Below are 15,534 nucleotides of genomic sequence, written 5' to 3'. Positions count from 1 at the left end.
CCTCATTTTCCAGGGGAGGAGAGCATTTTGGTAATCCGGAAGGAGCAAGGGATGCAAAATGGGCCTGAAAAGAGCAGGTTCCTTAGAAGTAACCTCAACAGAAGCCATCGACAGGCCAGCAAGCAGACAGAAGCTGGCGAAAGCCTGCTTCCATCAGCCTTGCTTCGTCCCACAGGGACAGCTTGCCCGGCGCATTCCCACCTGGAGCAGCAGGCCCCGTGGTGGAGGGGGCAGAGCAAGCTGTGAACTTAATAGGCTCTGCCCTGTCTGCACCTTCAGGTTCAGCCACAGCATTAGGTCCACGCCCAGGCTTTGCCCACACCCCTGCCTGTGACACTGCCGAAATGTTCCTGAATCAGGGAAATGATTTTTCTGGTCAGCAAGGCTGCGTGGAAAGCCTTGTGCTGAGGACTTTGCAAAGCATGAGAGAGGCAGGTCATACTGACATGGCACGGAAAACTCTCCCACTGAAATGGCTTAAAACGAGCAAGAAGGCAGGGCAGGGAGGGGAGGGTGATATATCCTTGGAGCTCCCGGAACAGGGGGATGGTAAGAAGTGGCCCTTGGGCCCCAGGTGGCTCTCCCTGGTCTGTAGCCAGTCCTGCCCAAAGTGCCAGGTACCTGGGGAATTGCTGGGAGCAAAGCAAAGTGCGAGAACAACGTGGCTCCTTTCCCTCCATTGCCCGCCCCCACCCATCCCGCATCCCTGCCACATCCCTGCCGAAGCTGGACTTGGGAACTCTTGGGTTCAGAGGGGAGCACCATCTTCCCCCAGCGGTTCTTGAAGCATTTTAGCAGCTGGTTGGGGAAAGAAAGAAACAACAACAACAACAGCAACAAACCAGATTGCCTGACAATGTCTCACTTGTTGGTGCAAATGTGCATTTTTTTTTAAATGTAGTCTTAATGCCAGATCCTATTTAGTCTCCTTTTTTCTTATATTTTTTGTTTGTTTCTTAAACCAGAGAGAGAATTTGACCCAAATAAACACTGTGGAGTATTGGATCCCGAGACAAAGAAACCTTGCACAAGATCCCTCACCTGCAAGGTATTTCTCTTTCCATAAAAAATACTTCCTGCTCTCACTGGGGCCTTTGTCGAAATGTTTGCATGCCACTCTCTGCACACGGCAGGGTGTGGAGCCTCGACATGACCCCCAGCTGTTCTTTGTAAGGGAAATGCTTTCTTCTCTTCCATGGTAGCAGAGTGCCTGCCTCAAGCTGGCTGGCTTTTTAAGAAGGAAAAAAAAAAAAAAAAAAAAAAATAGGCTTCCCCTGTTACTTGTGAGGCCAGACAGTAAATTGTATTTATAGGCACTCACAGGCGGTTCTAAACCCTGCTACGTTTTAATGTATGCAGGAGCAGCGCGGCGGCGGCGGCGGCAGCGCCCTGAAAGGCAGCCCCGGAGGGGAGGACGAGCCGCCGCGCCCGTGATCCGGCCACACCGGGGTGGCCAGGGCACCGCTAACCCAAGGCGGCCGCCAGTGGGTAGCCCCCAGCCCCCTATTTCACGCTGAACTGCTAGTGCCTCTTGGGATGGAGGCCGTGGCCCTCTCTGCTTGGTGGCTCTGTGTGTCTGGGCCAAAGCGAGCCTCCCACCTGCACCTGGGTTAACTCCAGCACGCCCTCACCGGTGCCTTTCATCAGAGAGGTTCTCGGGGGTTCTGCGCTGAAGCTCGTCATCTTATGCCATTTTTTTGGAGGAAGCTTCGGCTCCTTAATGCCAGGAGCGTAGGGCATGGTTGCATTTGCGTGGTCTCTGCCTCTTCGCAGCCGCAGAACAGGAGCCGTTGCCTTGACGTTGACTTTTCAAGCACCTCTAAATTCCCATGAATTGCTGTTTCTGAAATGGAGGGCCTGGGGAAGCAGGTTTATGTGCTGATCAAAGAGGCTGTGCTTCCCATCTCTCTTCTCCTTAGACTCACTCACTAAGCCATCGGAGGGCAGTCCCAGGCCGGAAAAAGCAATTTGACCTCCTTCTGGCGGAACACAAAGCCAAGTCCCGGGAAAAAGAAGTTAAAGATAAAGAGCATCTCCTGACTTCGGCAAGGGAAGGACTTCCAAACCAGTCCGGGCCGGCGCAGGACTCGCTGCCAGGATCTTCAGGGAGCTCGGGCCCAGAACCTAAAGTCGCGTCCCCTGCAAAATCCAGGCCACCTAATTCTGTGCTTCCTAGGTAAGTCCCACCTTGGCCGTAGCAGCCTGGAATCGTGGGCAAGTAACTGCCTGGCTGGGTCGTGTGTGGTCTGATCACGTGGGTGAAAGGGGACTCCTCATAGTCCTTTCTCGTGAGGCACGTGTGAAGTTTAAATGGGAAAATGGGCATGAGGGGCTCAGCCCCTGCCACGCGTAGCGGTCAGGGGTTTACTGTTGCCGTCGTTGCCATCACCATCATCCTTCGTAGCGGACCTGTATCAGTAGGTGTTTTCACAGGGCAAGAGTCAGCTGGAAATAAATACCTGACAGGGTGACACTCCGCCACCAGGCAACTTTCTGGTCCCCTGGGTTTTTTGATTAGGTGAAGATTCCTGGAGCAGAGCGTGAGGAAAGTCTGGGGGGAAATGGGGAGCCAGCACAGCTCAGGAGCCCACCTGCCAGAGTATTCTGTGAATTTTTTCTACAAGTGTCTGGGGGTCAGGGTGAAGGGAAAATTGGTGTGACAGGCTGTTTGTCCTTACGTTTCCCTCTACACCAAGAAAGCCAAGCCACCTCTTGGAGGGGTTATTTGGTTGTCCTGGACAGAAAGGAAAGAAAAGAAAGCAAAACCCACTTGGATTAAAAGCAACTCAGGGAAGTTCCCGTAGTGGCGCAGTGGTTAACGAATCTGACTAGGAACCATGAGGTTGTGGGTTCGATCCCTGCCCTTGCTCAGTGGGTTAAGGATCCGGCGTTGCCGTGAGCTGTGGTGTAGGTTGCAGACACGGCTCGGATCCCGAGTTGCTGTGGCTGTGGTGTAGGCCAGCAGCTACAGCACCAATTCGACCCCTAGCCTGGGAACCTCCATATGCCGCAGAAGCGGCCCAAGAAATGGCAAAAAGATTAAAAAAAAAAAAAAAAAAAGCAACTTAGGGAGTTCCCATCGTGGCGCAGTGGAAACGAATCCAACTAGTTTCCATGAGGATGTGGGTTCCATCTCTGGCCTTTCTCGGTGGACCAGGGATTCAGTGTTGCTGTGAGCTGGGGTGTAGACCACAGATGCAGTTTGGATCCCACGTGGCTGGCAGCTGTAGCTGTGATTCAACCCCTGGCCTGGAAACTTCCTTATGCCGAGAATGTGGCCCTAAAAAGCAAAAAAAAAAAAAAAAGAGAGAGAGAGAGAGAGATTTAAAATCCATGCATGTGTGTTTTGACAGGCAGTGGAGTGCCATAGGAAGCCACAGGCCAATATCCAGATGACAAGATGGAACCCTCATTCAAAAATATTGATTGAGTGCATGTTCCATAAGCAAGGTACTGTTAGGGACTCTCAGGCAGTGGCACAGAGAGGAATGAAACTAGATCCTGCTTTTTAAGAATTTAGAGTTTACAAGATGAAACTCAAATATCCATAAAAAAACACCATAAAAAGGAAACAATAATACAAGTGTAGATAACTATATCATCTGATTATTTTTATTTATTTATTTTTAATTTTTTGCTTTTTAGGGCCACACCCATGACATATGGAGGTTCCCAAGCTGGGGGTCCAGGAGGAGCTAATGCTGCCGGCCTACACCACAGCCACAACAATGCCGGATCCTTAACCCACTGAGTGAGTCCAGGGATTGAACCCTTAACCTCATGGTTCTTAGTTGGATTCATTTCCGCTGTGCCGTGATGGGAACTCCAGTCTGATGATTTTTAATGCATGCAGGGTGAATCTCAAAGAGTAATTGTCCAGGCAGCAAGCAGGCATTAAGAGAACCTAGTTATGGAGTTCCCATTGTGGCTCAGTGGTTGACGAATCCGACTAGGAACCATGAGGTGGCAGGTTCGATCCCTGGCCTTGCTCAATGGGTTAAGGATCCGGCGTTGCCATGAGCTGTGGTGTAGGTTGCAGATGCAACTCAGATCCTACGTTGCCATGGCTCTGGTGTAGGCTGGCGGCCACAGCTCCGATTAGACCCCTACCCTGGGAACCTCCATATGCTGCAGGAGCGGCCATAGAAATAGCAAAAAGAAAAAAAAAAAAAAAAAAAGAGAGAGAGAGAGAGAGAACCTAGTTACAAAGGAAGGGGAAAGAATTTATTTTTAAAGAAAAAGCAAATATTTGATGGCAATTGTTGCTGACCTATCAGGATCTCTCATGCTGTCCACTTTGATGCAAGCCTGACCTGTTGGACAGCCAACACCCCTGTCCTGGACTCACCAGCCTCAGCCTCAGGCATTTAGGAAGATGGAGTCAGATGGAGTGGCCACCCCCACTTCATCATCATAATCATTGTCACAGCGTTACCATCACCCATTCACTTGCCACTTTCCCAGCCTCCCCTCATCTTGCCAGATGGTTTTATAATGACTTCTCACTATAATGCCAGATGTTGGTGCAGGATATTACCCTTGCTTTAGAGTCCAGGAGACAGCTCTGCTCCAAACTTCTAGGAGGGGCTTCAGTTCTATATACGGTGGCTTTCAGATGTCTTGGTGGCGATGGAACTTTTTTATTCCCACAAAACCATACATAGTACTCAATGTCAAAGCAGACTTGCCTCCACCTGAAGCCAGCTAAGCCCTGCTCTCATCACACATGTACCCAGAGCCCACTGTCCCCCAGCCCATCCAAGGGATCACCTCAGATTCCCCAAGGATCCCAGGGAACCCAGCTTGAAAACGCTCGTACCATACAGTTCTCCATCAATTTTGACTGATGCAGGCACTTCTCACCCAAACAGTGGTCCCTGGCTTAACAGAGGAGCCAGGAGCAGCCATCAAAAAAATGAAACAGGCGACCATGGAGCCTTCAGAACCTCTTCTTTCTGTTCCTTTTTGGTTTAATTTTAAGGGCGTGTTTGTCAATAGAGACATGCCAGGCATTTATGTTCTTTGAGGGCAGCAGGAGAAAGAGAGTGAGGTTAATCTCTAAAAATAATTATCTCTGAAAGGAAGGGAGGCAAAGGCATATGTTACAAATGTTGATAAGAATAATTTTTGAGGACACTTTTCAAGGGTTTTATAGGCACCAGGAAACTCCGGGGTAAGCTGTCTTCCAAAGCTAGTGGGAAATGTCATCGTCGTCATCTTTAAGTTGTTTTAGGTTCAGACGAGACCCCATGGCATCAGAAATTGACAAAGATGATCAGAAGCTAATTACTCACTTAAGACTTAAAACAACATCTGTTTTCCTCATGTAAATGATATCAATATAATAGATATTTCAATCACATTCATTATATCTAATTGGCAAAAAAAAGGATGATCACACATGAGTGGAATTTGGTAATCCCTTCCCAGTCATGTATTTCTCTTGAAGGAAGTGCTAATGTGTGTGATTTTATTTCTTAAATATTGATGACCTTGAAAATATTCCAATTCTCTCTCTCTCTCTTTTTTTTTTTTTTTTTTTTGGTCTCTCTACGTCTGCCCCTGGGGCATATAGAAGTTCCCAGGCTAGGGGTCGAATTGGAGCCACAGCTGCCAGCCTACGCCACAGCCACAGCAACTTGGGATCTGAGTCATGTCTGCAACCTACACCACAGCTCACACAACACCGGATCCCCGACCCACTGAGCGAGGCCAGGGATTGAACCTACATCCTCATGGATAGTAGTCGCTTTCGTTACCCCTGCGCCACAATGGGAACTCCAGTTCTCATATTTTTGAGTTGCAACCCATGCTTGTCAGGGGTTCCTAAAAGAAGGACTTGGGTCTAGCATTGCAAAAGTGAGTTAAATAGCAAGGGTTGGAATGGCTTGGGAGTGCAAGGCTCAACTCCTTGGCTGCTAACTCGACAAGCCTCGTCATGATTCTTAGCCTCTCTGGCCTCAGACTGCTCATCCGGGAAATGGGGCTAAGGAGAATTAAATGAGATAAAGTGCTAAGTTCATAGTAAGCACTCAGTTAATGGTTGCTGGTAGTAAGGGGTAGTGGTAGTCAGTGGGAAAGCAGTGGGAGTTAGTGAAGGCCTTGGTGCCACCTCATCTCCAGTCACCTGTCCTCCTGCCCCTCAACCTGGGGGCCCTTGGATAACATACCCATTAGTCTCCCCACAGACCCCAAGGACTATAGATGACCAGGCCAACCAAAACCATCAGGGTTCTCTTGGAGAGGGGGTGGAGGTGGGGCTCTAACCAGCCAGGCTGTTCCCCAGGAGGGAAGGAGGAAAGGTTGGCTGTGGAGGCCAGTGCTGACAAGATCTGGGCACATGCCCCTCTGTCTCATTAATGCCCACACATCTCACCCTAAAATATAAAGTGGCGAATGCCAATGAATCTCAGACTGATAAGGACAGCGTGGGGAGAGGTAGAAGGTCCTAGATACCCGAAAAGGGGCAGAGATGAGCCTGGACTGAAAGCAGCTTCAGTTCGTGACTTGTTTGATAATGTCATTGCCAAACTGGAAGCCATTTCTCTCCTGGGCCTACGTTTGTCTCTCTGGGCTTTTTCTATAGCTACTTCTCCACTGGGGTTGGGATGGGGTTTTTGAAGTCAAGCAGACAGAGCCAAGTCTCATTTCCACCTCTTGTTAGTTTGGCAGCTGATGTCCTCATCTGAGAAAGGTAGGTCATGGTTACACACATCTAATGCAGTGAGTAACTTGGATAAGAAAATGTACATCCCGGGAGTTCCCGTCGTGGCGCAGTGGTTAACGAATCCGACTAGGAACCATGAGGTTGCGGGTTCGGTCCCTGCCCTTGCTCAGTGGGTTGACGATCCGGCGTTGCCGTGAGCTGTGGTGTAGGTTGCAGACGCGGCTCGGATCCCGAGTTGCTGTGGCTCTGGTGTAGGCTGGTGGCTATGGCTCCGATTGGACCCCTAGCCTGGGAACCTCCATATGCCACGGAGCGGCCCAAGAAATAGCAAAAAGACAAAAAAAAAAAAAAAAAAAATGTACGTCCCGTGTCTACACATAGTAGGAACTCGGTCAAAGTGAATTGCTTTGCACTCTCTTCCCTAAATTGCTCTACTGATGCTCGTGCTTCCTCAAAGTGGTCGGGGTAGGGACTTGAAGTTGCCCTCAGCAGAAGTGGGCCAGGACCATCAGCCAGCATCACACTCCCTGTGTTTAGATCAGACTGCTAAGTGGAGAGGGGAGGGGTGATGCAGGGCTGAGGAAGAAAGGCTGGATGCCCACTTAGTACTCTCTGCCAGACTTTTTCCACACTTTCTCATGGCCGGTTGCCCCATTCCCCATCGTCCTTGCCAAGCCTTGGCTTTTCTAAGACACAGGCTGGGCCAGCACCCTCTACCCGTCCAGGTTCCACTGTGGAGGGCATCAATCAGAGCTGGGAGGTCTTGAGAGCATCAGGGCCTGGATGGTGCCTACTTCCTGAGTGACAGGGGCCTGAAAAGGAGAAGATTCCGAGCTCCTTCCTCTGCGCATGTGCTCTCATGTGCCTTTCACTCATCCGTGTTTCTGCCTTTGCTCCCAGTTGATTCTGCTCCGGAACTCACCGTATTCATGCTCATGTTTATTCTCCACGGTTCTCCCATCACGTCCTCTTTTTTTGTCTAGCAACCGGAACTTATTATTTTTTTTTTCCTTTCTTTTTTTTTTTTTTTTTTTCTTTTTAGGGCCGCACATGTGGCACACGGAAGTTCCCAAGTTAGGGGTTGAATTGGAACTGCAGCTGCTGATCTACGCCACAGCCACAGCAACACCAGATCCAAGCCTCATCTGAGACCTACCCCACAGCTCGTGACAAGGCTGGATCCTTAACTCAGTGATCAGGGCCAAGGATCAAACCCATGTCCTTATGGATACTAGTTGAGTTCATTCCTGCTGAGCCACAATGGGAACTCCCTAATTTTTTTTGTCTTAATGAAACTTCTTTTTTTAAAATCAAAGTAATATAGGCACATAGTTTAAAAAACAAATAGTATAGAAAGAGCCTGAAAATCAGTAGCTGCTGTCATTCTGGAACTGTCTTTACCCTCTCCGTGTTAGGACACCTGTTTCCTGGATCCCCTGGATGCCGTCTCTGTTAGTTTGCTCCTTTATTTTGATGGACTATCTTCTCCACTAGTTTCCTGTGAAGGTGCATGGGAGGTCCATTTTTAGAGTCCTTATACACCTGAAAATGTGTTTCTTCAATGCTCACACTTAATTGATACTCTCTCTGAGTATGTACCTGGATTTTGAAAATCATTGCCCTGCAGAATTTTGAAGACAATTTTTCCATTGGCTTCTGGCATCGAAGGTTTTTATTAAGAAGTATAATATCATTTTGATTTCACTTTTAATCCCTAAAGCATGGGGCTCTGAAATTTCTCAGCGATCCCCTTTGATGTAGGTCTTTTTTCGTTCATTGTGCTGGGTACGCAGTGGATCCTTTCAATCTGGAGATGCCTGTTTCTGGGATATTTTCCTATGTTACATACTAAATAATTTTCTCCCCATGGTATCTTGATTTTCTTTCTTAACCTCCTATTCATTGCATGTTGGACCTTTTGTTCTGGTCTTTTCATTCTCTTATCTCTTTTCTCCTATGTCTCTCAATCTCTTGTTCCACTTTCTTACCAGATATTTCACTTTACCTTCAAAACTGTATATTAAATAATTTATCGCTGATGTATTAAATTTTAGGATCTGATTCTTTTTACCTAATGGTTTCTTAAAATATCCTATAAGATACTGTCTTTTATAGAGATGTTACCATTCTAACAGCTTTGAAGACGGCTTTCTTAGTTTTTCCTCTTTTCCTTTCTAATCTTCATCTCCCGCTAGGTTTGTTTTCAGGTATGTGTTCATGCATTTGATGTTTGGTTGGTCAGCTTTGCAGGAAAGTTTGTTGGCCCCCGACCATTCACATTTGAGGAAAAGCTCTAGCAGGCTGATGGAGGTCTATGTGCAGGACAGTCAGCCAAATGGTCATCACGTCACCAATCGGCCTTGTGTTAGAGGATTCCCAAAGGCAGGATGTGGAAGCCTTTTCTCTGGGGCCTATCGGTTCCCCAAGGGAAGAACCCTGCCTGCTGATGTGCCTGGCAGTGGGCATTCTGGGAGTGCCAGCTGAGGATCTGACCAGGGACAGCCCACAGTCCCCCAGTTTCTACCCCTGGGCACCCCCTTCTGGTCTCTGCCAAGCCCCATGTCTAGAATCTCTCTGGTTCGGTTTCACTTTTGGCAAGTTGATTGGAGGGGGAGAGGGCTGGTGGGGCAAGAGCAAGTCCTCCAGCTGTGTGAGGTAGCAGTGATGACTGTGGGTCCAGCTACCACATACTGAGACTTTCACCTCTCCCATTATGTTTAGTCCTCACATTACCCATGACCTTTGCAGCTCCAGGTGCCCTGCTTCTCGAGGTTCCGTGGAAGGTGAGCCCCTTTCCCAGCAGTTAACAGTCTCAGCCACAGTCTGTTCTTAAAATGTGTTAAAACCTTTTTGTTCACACTTGCATCTGTTGGGACACTTCAGGTGCAAGTAGCAGAAAAGCTTGCTTACTAAACACTCCAGTTACTTAGGAAATTTCTTACCACTGGTGACCAGAAGCCTAGAAGTGAAAGGGCAGCCATCCTCAATGGTCAGAGGTTACGCCTCTTCCCCGCCCTTCTTTTATTCCATCCTTTTTTGGTCTTTTGGCTTCATCTCCAAAATCTTGGAATGGCTGTAGTATTTCCAGGAAAAAAAAACATGATCCAGATGAAGACACAGCTTTTCCTTGTGTCTCTCCTATTTATTTATTTTTAAAAAATTTTTGGAGTATAATTGTTTTATAATGTTGTATTAGTTTCAGGTGTATAGAAAAGTGATTCAATTACACGTATATATACATTCATTCTTTTTCAGATTGTTTTCCCATATAGATTATTACAGAATATTGAGTAGTGTTCCCTGTGCTATACAGTGGGTCCTTGTTGATTAACTATTTTATGTTTAGTAGCATGTGTATGTTAACTCCAAACTCCTAATTTATCCCTCCCCCTCTCTTTCCCCTTTGGTGACCATAAGTATGTTTTTAAAATCTGTGAGTCTGCTTCTATTTTGTAAATAAGTTCATTTCCTTTTTTTTTTTTTTTTTTTTGGTCTTTTTGTCTTTTTAGGGCTGTACCCGAAGCATATGGAAGTTCCCAGGCTAGGAGTCCAGTCAGAGCTATAGCTGCCAGCCTACACCACAGCCATAGAAACTTGGGGTCTGAGCCCATGTCTGTGATCCACACCACTGCTTACAGCAATGCCAGATCTTGAACCCACTGAGCGAGACCAGGGATTGAACCTGCAACTTCATGGATACTAGTCATGTTCATTACCACTGCACCACGAAGGGAGCTCCCACATCATTTTTATAAATAAGATTCTACATGTAAGTAATAGGATATTTGTCTTTCTCTTTCTGACTGACTTTACGTAGTATGATAATCTCTAGGTGGTGCTGCAAATGGCATTATTTCATTCTTTTTGTGGCTGAGTAATATTCCATTGTGCATATGAACCACATCTTGATCCACTCCTCTGTGGATGAACATTTAGGTTGCTTCCATGTCTTGGCTATTATAAACAGTGCTATAAAGAAAAGTGGGGTGCATATATCTTTTCAAATTATGGTTTCCTCCTGATATTTGCCCAGAAGTGGGACTTGCTAGATCATATGGTAGCTCTATTTTTAGTTTTTTAAGGAACCTCCATACTGTTCTCCATAGTATTTGAACCATTTCCATTCCTACCAACAGTGTAGACGTATCCTTTTCTCCACGTCTTCTCCAGCTTTTATTATTTGTAGACTTTTTTAATGATGGCCATCTGACTGATGTGAGGTGATACCTCATTGTACTTTAATTTGCATTTCTCTAATAATTAGAGACGTTGAGTAACTTTTCATGTGCTTTTTGGCCATCTGTATGTCTTCTTTGGAGAAATGTCTATTTAGATCTTCTGCCCATTTTTTGATTGGGTTGTTTGTTTCTTATTGATATTGAGCTGCATGAGTTATTTGTATATTTTGGAGATTTATCCCCTGTTGGTCATTTCACTTGCAAATATTTTCTCTCATTCCGCGAGTTGTCTTTTCGTTTTGTTTACAGTTTCCTCTGCTGTGCTTGTATCTCTTTATAATAGAAAGTGAGAAAAATCTGGAGTTCCCTTTGTGGCACAGTGGAAACAAATCTAACTAGTATCCATGAGGTTGTGGGTTCAGTCCCTGGCCTTGCTCAGTGGGTAGGGGATTCAGCATTGCCATGAGCTGTGGTATAAGTTGCAGAGGTAACTCGGATCCAGTGTTGCTGTGGCTATGGCATAGGCTAGCAGCTGTAGCTCCGATTTAACCCCCATCCTGGGAACTCTTCCATATGCCGTGGGCGTAGCCCTTAAAAAAAAAAAAAAAGAAAGAAGAAGTGAGAAAAATCTTTGCAGAAGTACCCACCCTCCAAAATACATTTTATTTTATTTCCCATGCTCTTTCCAAACCAGTCATTACAAGATGAATGAGAGTCCCGTTATCAGTTGAGGGGTTAAATGGAGGCTGGGAAGTCATCACCATAATATCACCATAGCTCTGTTGATCTCTTTGTTATTTGGGGCTAATGCCTTTTTTATTCCTTTACTATGATTTTAATAACATTTTGGGAGAGAGAGGAGAGCTGTGCTCATTCCATCTGCCCCATTTACAGTAAGTTCTTCAGCCACTTTCTTATACACACCTATACTACCAGCTCACATTCTTTCTTTTTCTTTTTTCTTTTTTTTTTTTTTTTACTTTTTATTATGCAGTTTTCCCATGTAAAGAAAAGTAGAGAGACTAATACAATGAACACCTTCATACCTGGTTTTAACTGTTATACTGTTAATATTTTGCCATTGTTTTGACTTCATCTACAATTTTTGATGACATGTTTTGAAGTAAATTGCAGATATCTTGGCATTTCACCTCTAAAGATTTCCAAATGCATCTTTAGAAGGTCAAGATCTTTTCCTTTATAACCATGATACTGTTATCACACTTAACAAAATCTGGCTCACTTTTATCTCCTGCAATCTAGGGAGGTCCTGTCATGGTGGAGAAGGCTTCAAAAGGAGCCTACTAGAAAGTATGGACTCAACTTGTCCATCGCTAGACTCATTAGGTAAATTATGGTATGTCCATACTATGGAATACTGTACTGGGGAGTATTAAAAATTAGACTGGAGTTCCCATCATGGTGCAGTGCTTAACGAATCCCACTAGGAACGACGGGATTCGATCCCTGGCCTTGCTCAGTGGGTTAAGGATCTGGCGTTGCCATGAGCTGTGGTGTAGGTCGCAGACGCAGCTCGGATCCCGCGTTGCTGTGGCTCTGGTGTAGGCTGGCAGCTACAGCTCCAATTAGACCCATAGCCTGGGAACCTCCATATGATGCGGGAGCGGCCCGAGAAATGGCAAAAAGACCAAAAAAAAAAAAAAAAGACATATTTCTATAATGGAAAGATTTCTACATCACTAGGTTAAGAAAAAAAAAGCATAGTAGTATGTGCAGTATGATCTGGTTCTTGCTTAAAAATGCATGTGCCTGTGTATGCACACTAAAGAGGTCTGGAAGGATGTAAATCAGATCAGTAGTAGCACTTGAGACTTCCCTGTTGGCCTAGTGGGTAAGGACTTGGCATTGTCACTGCAGTGGCTCAGGTTCAAGCCCTGGCCCAGGAACTTGTGCATGCTGTAGGTACGGCCAAAAAAAAAGAGTCGTAGCGCTTGATCTTGGTGGCAGGATTATGAAGGCTGTTTCCTTTCTTTATATTTTATGGTGTTATCAAAATTGTTTCATTGTTTGAGTCTTCAGCTGTAAAGACAATAGGGCTGTTGCCCCTTCTCACCCAGCAGAGCAAGAAGTATACCTGGGGAGGTGTGTTCTCTGGACTGTAGACTTTTAACCGGTGGAATGATGGCCTCTTTGTTTCTTAAGGATGGGAAGTTTCTAGTCAGTAGTAAATTGTCGTAGCAACAGAGTTCTTGTAATGACACTGGAAAACTACCTGTGGCCTTATTTGTGGGGTCTTGTGAGGGCTTCTTTTTTTAATGGCATCATGCACATACATGAAATTTATCACTTTAATCATTTCCAAGGGTATGGTTCAGTGGCATTAAGTACATTCACATTGTGGTGTAACCGTCACCACCAGCACCTGGTAGTTACTGTTCTCCTCTCTGCCTCTATGAATTTGACTATTCTAGGTACCTCATATAAGTGGGATCATACAACATTTGTCCTTTGTGACTGGCTTATTTCACTTAGCATACCATCTTAAAGGTTTATCCTGATTGTAGCGTGCCTCGGAACTTCCTTCCTTTTTAAGACTTAACTAATATTCATTTGTATGAATACACCTCATTTTGTCCATTCATCTATTGATGGACATGTGGGTTGTTTCTGCCTTTGTGGCTTTGTTTTTACATGTCTACGCTTTGGAGATCTGATTTGAACTCAGGTATTTAACAGCTAAGAAAGAAATGACAGGCGTCCCGTCATGGCACAGTGAAAATGAATCCAGCTAGGAACCATGAGGCTTTGGGCTCCCTGGCCTCACTGAGTGGGTTAAGGATCTGGCGTTGCTATGAGCTGTGGTGTAGGTCGCAGATGTGCCTCAGATCTGGTGTTGCTTTGGCTGTGGTGTAGCTCCGATTAGACCCCTAGCCTGGAACCTCCATATGCCAAGGGTACAGCCCTAAAAAGCAAAAAAAAAAAGAAGAAGAAGAAGAAATGACAAAGAATCCAGGGTGAAAATGAGGGAGAAGAGAGACATATGAGCAGGGCTGCTTCATGTACTTGAAGATGCAACTTTCAAAGCAGAAAATCTTTTTTTTTAAGATCCTAATTTTTTTCTCTCCAAAACTTCTTTTTCTCCCTAATCAATCACCTGGTGAAAGTGGAGAAGCAGTAGAGAGTTCCCTGGTGGTTCAGTGGGTTAGGGATCTGACGTTGTCACTGCAGCGGCTTAGATCACTGCTGTGGCATGCATTTGACCCCTGGCTGGGGAACCTCCACATATCACAGGCATGGCCAAAAAAAAAAAAGAAAGTGGATAAGCAGTAAAAACAACTAACAATTAACTTTGACCATTCTCCTTACTCTAACTCTTCTACTGAAGTGGATATTTCTTTAGTTTTGTTTTTTACTGCTCAGGAAGTATCAGTACTACCTCTTAGCGTGACACTGCCTTTCTATCAGCTTAGCCATAATTGAAATGAGATATGTTGTCTTGTTAATACACATGGAATTCATTCATCCCCTCACTGAGAAACATAAGACCTCAACACCTACTGTTGAGTCAAGCATGCCAGCCCATGGGTCTAGCGGCTTGTCAAAAACTAAATGAAAGCCTTCATCCTCAGAAGATACAATTAAACTACTTACGACTTGATAGGAAGAAACAGGCTTGACTGTGGGGTAAGGAACTTGTATCCCCATTGCTGGGACAAAACATGTTTTCATGCTAGTGTGATAACAATTTCACAAAGCCAGAGTTTAGTAGCTAGGTTTGTAGGGAAGTCTTTTGTCATCACTGATATTTTATTGATTGACCTGAACTTGTTTACCTGGTTGATTTTCCCATCAGGGTCCACTTTCAAAGAGAAGCAACTACAGGACAAGTATAAATTATTTACACGCAAATGAATGAATCATAACTGAATTCATAGAAGACCCATTTTAAGGTTAACTAACTCTCTGTCGCATTGCTGTTTTTTCTATCCCGCATACATCGGTGGCGTTTTCTCGGGTACTCAAATCCAGGGAAGGCAGAGCCTCAGCTCCACCTGATCACAGTAGAGAGCTGGCCACTGCTAACCCTCTCAGCCCAAATTTTTCCCTTGTGCAAATGTGACATTGACCCGCCTTCCCTGATCTGTCAGGAAGGCTAACTGGTCTACCTTCCAAGCCCTGTCAAACTGGGTAGGTCTTGTTCCCACAGGAAAGTTTATTCTGTTCTCTCTCTCCTGCCCGTAGACCATCATCTGCAAATAGCATAAGCAGCAGCACATCTTCAAATCACAGTGGCTACACTCCGGAACCCTCTCTGCCCCTAGTTGGAGGTGACCTCGCCAGCCGACTGTCGAGTGATGAAGGGGAGATGGACGGAGCCGACGAAGCTGAGAAGTTATTAGACTGTCATTTCTCCACCCACCACCCCAGACCTCTCGCGGTAGGCCACCTTCCATTTCTGTCCAGGCATTTTTTTTCCCTATGCTTTGTGGTATTTAGGTGATTGTATCCGACAGCATCCTTCATAAGAAGGCCTCCAGGACACTTCCCTGGTGGTTCTTGTTGTGGCTCAGCAGGTTAAGAACCTGACTAGTATCCATGAGGATGTGGGTTTGATCCCTGGCCTCACTCAGTGGGTTAAGGATCCAGTGTTGCCGCAAGCTGCAGCATAGGTCTCAGTGAAGCTCAGATCTGGGGCTGTGGCATAGGCTCCAGCCACAGCTCTGATTT

General features: G+C 45.8%; 1 protein-coding gene across 49 annotated transcripts in view; it reads left to right on the top strand.

Moving 5' to 3' along the window:
- ATXN7L1 (ataxin 7 like 1) overlaps positions 1-15,534 on the top strand; it is a 462,010-nt gene that overhangs the window by 428,984 nt on the left and 17,492 nt on the right. For 34 of the 49 annotated variants that reach the window (XM_003482700.5, XM_021063506.2, XM_005667724.4 and 31 more), the window contains 3 exons: positions 966-1,048; positions 1,920-2,176; positions 15,049-15,244. In XM_003482700.5, coding sequence (XP_003482748.1) covers positions 966-1,048; positions 1,920-2,176; positions 15,049-15,244 — 536 coding nt within the window. The remainder of the gene's footprint in view (positions 1-965; positions 1,049-1,919; positions 2,177-15,048; positions 15,245-15,534) is intronic. The other 15 variants (XM_084977398.1, XM_084977395.1, XM_084977390.1 and 12 more) reach the window with 1 other exon arrangement.

This window comes from Sus scrofa, chromosome 9, assembly GCF_054392235.1.
Source record: "Sus scrofa isolate SSC_HxYL_T2T_F1_AM1 chromosome 9, Sscrofa_HxYL_maternal_Yorkshire_Landrace_v2.0, whole genome shotgun sequence".
NCBI lineage: Eukaryota > Metazoa > Chordata > Mammalia > Artiodactyla > Suidae > Sus > Sus scrofa.
The sequence above is the reverse complement of the archived record's forward strand: the minus strand, read 5'-3'. Positions and strand labels throughout refer to the sequence as shown.